This window comes from Lampetra planeri, unplaced genomic scaffold, assembly GCF_965212315.1.
Source record: "Lampetra planeri unplaced genomic scaffold, kcLamPlan1.2.h2 scaffold_1040, whole genome shotgun sequence".
Taxonomy (NCBI): Eukaryota; Metazoa; Chordata; class Hyperoartia; order Petromyzontiformes; family Petromyzontidae; genus Lampetra; species Lampetra planeri.
This window is the reverse complement of record NW_027613750.1, coordinates 1-6,514: the sequence shown is the minus strand read 5'-3', so window position 1 is coordinate 6,514 and position 6,514 is coordinate 1. Positions and strand designations below refer to the sequence as shown.

The window sequence follows — 6,514 nt, the reverse complement described above, 5'->3', positions numbered from 1 at the left end:
CCATTTTCACTTTCTAGTATATTTACAATGCTTGGGCATGCAGAGATGAACAGAATAAACCTAATCGTGCTGCAAACAACTCCAACCTCAAGTGTTTATGCTAACAATTTATTCTTGTGTGTGTGTGTGTGTGCGCGCACGCAAGTGTGTCTGAGAACATTTAACACACATGACAGAAGGCATTTTAGTTAAGAACTGATACATGAAATGTATTATCAAGCAGAATGAACCACAGATTTCACAGCTTCTGGACGAGGTTGAGACTAGAGCCCAATCAGTGAAGTCAATTTCTCATCACAGATATTCATTGTTTTGTGAAATTTAAGGTCGTATTAGGAATGTGTGTGCTTTGGTAAAAGAAAAACAGCAACAAAAAACCCTGCTGAAATACCATATCAAGTCATTTTTAAATCTTTAATATTACTGTGGGTTTCTGCCTAATAAATTAACAGGACACACTAACGTCAACCACAACAGGTTCTTCTCATGTTCCATATTCCATATAAAGCTGTATATATTGGGTACATGTCTTCCATTTATAGGTCCTCCACAGCGTTATGGTTTTTCCAGTTCTCTCCCAGTTCTGTGGAAAGGTACTGATGACATTTCACGATTCTTCCCTCCAAAATGGACAGAGTAAAACTTCTGCCTATTGTATAGATGAATAAATCAGAGGAAAGAGCTGTCCTCTGTGGTTCGGTTCCACGGCACTCTGCATCTCCTTCGCTGCCTGCTGGACGGGCTGGATAGGGAGTTGTTCACCTGCAGTGGTTGTAGGGGCTCATGCTGGGGGACTGGTTGCTCTGTGGAGTTGGGTTCATTGCTTTCACACCTGTCCTTGCCTGTCGACCTGCAACACTTCTGGCTGTTGTCTTGTGCACGCTCCTTACATTCTTGGCTCAGGTGCGAAGTGTCAGGTCGATCTCTGTCCAAATGACTTTCAGATGAGCTGTTTTGGTCTTGGCTTTGGGAAAGGTGATGAGGCCTTCTGTAGTTACTTGCAATGTCTGAAGATTTCCTGGGGCTGGAACCCTGGAGCTGTGGAAAATGGTTTTGCTCATTAGAGTCAAGTGCTCTCTTCTGGTTCTGCGAGTGGTTTTGGTGGTTGTAGTTCTGCCAGAAGTTCCTGCGTAGCTGCTCTAACTCAGAGAGCAGAGGCAGGCAGATGTCCAGGTTCATCAGCAAGTTCTCCAGCCACTCCTCCAGTTTTAAGAAGGAAGGACTGAAATAGTTGAAGACAAAGAGTTGGAGTGATGTGATGATGAGATGCAAAAACCAGACCAGAAAGAAACATCTCCACATGTCAAACATGTCACACCCCCTTTCTAATTTCGTTGTGTAATAACAATAATGTCTACTGGTCCATAATACGGACTGCAGTGTTCCTAAAGGCCAATGCACCAAATGCATATAACTGGCTCATTTTTATACCACTTTTTTATTTTATTGGCACTCAATGCACTTTACAAAGGCACAATTAACTAGACACCGATAATCAGCAAATTAATTTAGAACGCTGCCTGTGACAGTCCTGAGAGAATGAAACCAACTGAAGTATAAGGCAGAGAGCTCATATTTTGCTTAATCTGTGTTTAAGTCTGGTTTTCCTGAAGTGTTGATGTCATACCGTTTATCAGCATCCATGTCACAACAGAGAGCAGCCAGTGGCAGGAAGGTTGACGGGCACTGCTGAGGGTGGAATTGTTGAAGGAAACCAGCCACATTTAGCCCAAAATCATTAGTCCGGGGAAGGTAGTCTGGGTCGGCACTCACTCTACCTATTATCTTAAGAGAGAGAGATGGAAGGCATCAGCTCAGCCCCATACTGTATGTACGTAATGTATGTTGATAAATGAGTTCATCCTTTGTCTATGTCACGTAGGACACAGAGAGGTGCAACACACTGCAATTTAAAAAGAAAAAAGTCTTACCTCACATATCATGATACCAAAGGAAAAGATGTCCACTCGTTCATCGTAGCTCTTACCTAAGAGGTGTGGAGTCATGATGTTTACAAACTCATCCTGACTGTATATAGTCATTCATATTTGACCTTTGGTTCATTACAATACAGCCCAGATGATGTATCGTGTGTATTATATGAGGTCTGATAAAATTCTTGGTTTCAGTTTAGGTCATTCAGGTCCCCCTGATCACCTTTTTAAGTCCATTTTGGTCAGAAACTTCACTTTCGATTGTTTAGTCTGTCAAACCCACGTCTTGAGAAATGAAACTTTTCAGGCATTGAATACTGTCTTACCATGGATCATCTCGGGGGCCATCCAGTAAGGATTTCCTACCACGGTGTACCGTTTCCTCCGGTCAGGCTTGCGCAGCTCGGTCAGAGCCCCGTTTGTAGGTCGTTCCAGAGATGATACTCTGCTCCGGGTAGTTTCCTCCATCACCAGCCGGGCCAGACCGAAATCTGCCACCACAATAGACTGATTCTACTCAAGGAGAGAAAGAAACGGTAACATGCTGCTTATTGGACTGCTTATTTAATAGAGTCTTGTGAAAACAACAGAACAGGAGAGGAGGATCTGATATAGATGTGACTAAATATTCACTATGTGAGGTTCGTTTGAAGGTGTGAATTACCCTGTACTGCTATAAATATGTATGTACCACATACCAGGGATCCACTGTAACACCGGGCAACTGAGTTGTCTTAATGAGTAAAATGAAAATAAAAATAACTTGGTAACAATATAAAAATAACAGTTTTGAAAAAAAATCAGCCACAATCCAAATATTAAGCAGCAAATACCACTGTATAAAACTAAAATACTCTATTCCAAAAGTAACATTATCATTTTGAATGTGTCGTTAAGAGGATGGATTTTTTAGGGAGCTAGTTGTTTACCTCTTTGACCAAACAGTTGTGTGAGTTTAAATCTCTGTGGATCACATTCATGGAGTGTAGATATGCCTGGGAAGGACAGATGTTTCATGTAAATATTGGGGAGAGTTGGCAGTTTGAAACTTTAGTTTTTTAACGGAAACACTCACCATTCCAGCTGCAATGTCCTTGGCGTAACTCACTCTTATACTCCAGGAGAAGTCCTTGTCCTTACAACACAGCAGATGGTGATTTTGACTTTTCAGTCGGTCAGTATTCAAGAGGAAACAAACACAATACAGAGAATAGAAAAACCATACCATTTTCATGATGGCCTCTCGTAGAGTTCCTCCCTGGATGTATTCGGAGACAAAGTTGATCCTTCTGTCTTTATAAAACAGTCCGATGAACTTGAGAACATTAGGATGATCCAGACAGCGCATCACCTTCACCTGTCCATGAGGAATGGAAGTACGGATTCATATCGGCTTCATCTTGTGGCAGCTAGAAAAAGCCATGAAAACACTCATCTCTTACCTCTTTTAGGAAAGTCTTTTGGGTCTCTTCATCAAAACTTATCAACTCTTTCATCACCATCACCTCCCCTGTCTCCTGATGAGTGACCTTGACAGCGACAGGTATCACACGGGTGGTTCATATCAATCCTAAAAACCCTGGGTGTGCACTTGTTTTCTCGACCGTCATACCTTGACAGCTTGTCCGAAGCAGCCCCTGCCAAGCACCTCTCCATGGATGAGGTCGGACGGCCTGAAGATCCGGTGTGTCCGATCTCCAGGGTCTACTCGTAAAGACTCGGAGCGAACCATGTCTCTTCTTTGGGATAGATGAGACAGAGCTCCAGGGGACACGGGGCATTTATCGATACTACAGCTGCGTCTGAGACAAAAAGGAAAAACTTAGCCGGGAAGACGTGAGGCAGTAATGAATCAACGGATGTCAAAAGTTCACGCTGTATTACAGTATGTTGCGTGATCGCATTCCCATGGTTCCTTGTTGCTTAGGTGATGAAAGAGTCCCCCTGATTGGTTCAATCTGTCTCATCCGCTGAACTTGGCTCCTCTTCCACACTTGGGAGTTTGTGTGTCGAAGTAAGTTTGTCATGGACGCGGCCGTCATCCTGGACACTGACTGAGTTCGGAGGGTCGTTGGGAGAATGTGGGTTGTGTTCAACAGTCAGCTGCAGTGGTCTGCTCGTGTCCTGGATCACGTGGTTAATCTAAAAGAAATGAAAGGTTGTGTTGACCTTGGTTCTTCTCCAGTTTGCCTCAGGATTGCATGAAGAAGTGCAGCCACCACTCATCAGTGACACTGCTTATTTGATGGGTAGTTTGAGACCTACTTCGTCCGGGGAAATATTGCGTGCAGGGATGCCGTTGATCTCCAATATGTGGTCACCAATGTGGACGGAGGACAGCACATCAGGGCTGAGGACATCTGAGTCTAACCTGAGCGAGTTAGAAAAAGTAAGTGAATAGGTGGAGGATGAAATGACTTGTTAATCAAGAAGATAAGTGAATGTTAATCACCCTGTCACAGTGACCAGAGAACCTTTCTCTTGGTTAAGATCCATGGTGACACTCAGACCTCGGCAGGCGCCTGCGAGGGTTGGCAGAGACACCATCGCCACCATGTGAGGACTCTGGCCGAGTGGGGACGTCGACCCAACGCCTGACACGACACCGCGACAGAAACAGTGGCCGCTGCAGGACAAACAAAACCCAAAGACAAGAACATAAGGTAAAATCAACAACAACAACCCAAAACACCCACACAAAGCCGGACTAAAAACTGTGGAGGACAACTAAACAACTGTGGCTGAAGTATCCTCTCTTTGAATTGATATCACGTTCCCTTTTCTGTCATCTTACCAGTACAGTTTAGAGCGATCGACCAGGGTGTAGGTATCTCCATCTCCGATGAACATTTCACAGCTCACACAAGTGAAGCATTCAGGGTGATACTTCTGCTCCCCTGCAACCTGTTCGTACAGGGACGCAGAGGAAAGAGACAGAAACAAGACAGAGGCTTTTTAGAAAAAACAAGAGAGAATTCCATGCCATGTTATGTACATTCTTGCACTAAGGCTTTGTGGTGTACTGTCAGGATGTTTTCAGAGGATATCCTCTGGTTTGGGAGAGAAAAAAACATGTACTTTCATGTGAGGAAGAATATCAGGACACAGGAAAGCTTTGAGTATGAGTATGAATACATATTTGAGGCTGGGTGTGCAGAGATTGATGGTATGTCTGTTCATTAATATTTGAAAGGCTACATGATCAAATGGTATCAATTTAAATTAAGTTGTTTCATCATCACAGAGCAACCAACAAACCGAGTTTGGAATGAGCAGAAGAACAATATTACCTGAGGTCAGTAGCGATTGTTTGGTCTTGAACTGTGGTGTTGTGACTAACCGAGTTGTGACAGCAACACAAGATAAGACCTAAGGGTCAGTTCAAGGTCAAAAAATTGGAATTTCCCTTTTCTGTAGAGGGACAAACATTTTTGCTTTCCCAACTATTTTGTTGGCAAATCGTGCCTTCCTTCCTTTTTCGGTGTTTCCAAGAAGTGTCAGAGTGATAGCATAACAGACACAACACAATTTGCTTTACGTCCAAGAACAATGTTTTTTTTCACACTCCTCTGGTCGGTTGTTTGTCAGTCAGACAGAATATGTGAAAATGTCTTTCATTTTCATCAAGTTTCATCAGTTTCATCAAGTTTACCATTATGAGTCCTGTTGCGATGGTTTCCTTGCAGCCGTGACAGTTCTCTCCAAAACGGGCCCAGTAGTGTTTCTTACAGTAGCGCTGTGCTTCTCGTTCATAGTACCAGTGAGAGAGGATGCAGCCACATTCACAGCACCTAAAGACCGGAGGAAAGACACAGAGCAGCATGGTGGAACAGTCAGACAGAGTGAGATGTGCTGCAGAGCAAAGTAACAGGACCCGAATCATCCATGGACACATGAGACTTAAGTGGAAAGTTGATAAGTCCAGCACACACAGGATCAGGTTATATACTTTCAGGGCAGTTGGACCATAGATTATTGTTGCATGTCCTATTTTAAACACATGTTAGAACTACCTTCTCTCCACAGAGGATTGAGGTTCAGTCTATCCAGAATTTATCATTAATATTGGTTCCACTTGCAGTCTGAGTCCAATCAATATGGTGTAATGCAGTATTAGCTGTTATTATTATGTCTTTACTGCTTTTGTAGCACTGACGTTGTTTGTTGCGTGAAGTAGAGTGGATGTGGAATACTGTGTCATGCTATTTAATAACTCGCGCAAGCACGGCTTACTACGTTGGGATAAACGCGGAAGGCAAACAACCATTTTTTTGTGATGTCACTACAAGGCAGGAACTCTGCATCCGCTACAAGTGGAACACACAATAAGTTCCCTCCCCAGGTCCATCAATACCCATTCAAATACACGCCGGCTGAATGCCCCATTGACCACGGGGGTCAACGACTCTCAGGTGAATCTGTCAAACAACAATGGGGGCGACCGAGAGTCACACCCCTTTGTGGAGCCAACAACCCAACTAGATGAGCAACGAAACTCCTTCGAACAAACGAGCAAGTCCAGTCGCCCGAGATTCGTCAGTGTTTGATATGATTTTATTCTGAACAACCTGAAACAAGAA

At 43.5% G+C, this 6,514-nt stretch overlaps 1 protein-coding gene across 1 annotated transcript; it reads right to left on the bottom strand.

Annotated features, from left to right (window-relative positions):
- Positions 1 to 669: 669 nt before the first annotated feature.
- LOC144738536 (LIM domain kinase 1-like) lies at positions 670 to 5,725 on the bottom strand (the record flags this gene model as incomplete). The annotated part of the gene is made up of 15 exons (XM_078621549.1): positions 670 to 1,222; positions 1,628 to 1,785; positions 1,932 to 1,987; positions 2,261 to 2,447; positions 2,864 to 2,929; positions 3,010 to 3,069; positions 3,160 to 3,291; positions 3,377 to 3,463; positions 3,547 to 3,736; positions 3,819 to 3,856; positions 3,990 to 4,076; positions 4,200 to 4,305; positions 4,387 to 4,560; positions 4,729 to 4,838; positions 5,587 to 5,725. Coding segments are annotated over 15 exons (2,143 nt in total), but the record flags the coding sequence as incomplete, so codon positions are not given.
- Positions 5,726 to 6,514: the final 789 nt, after the last annotated feature.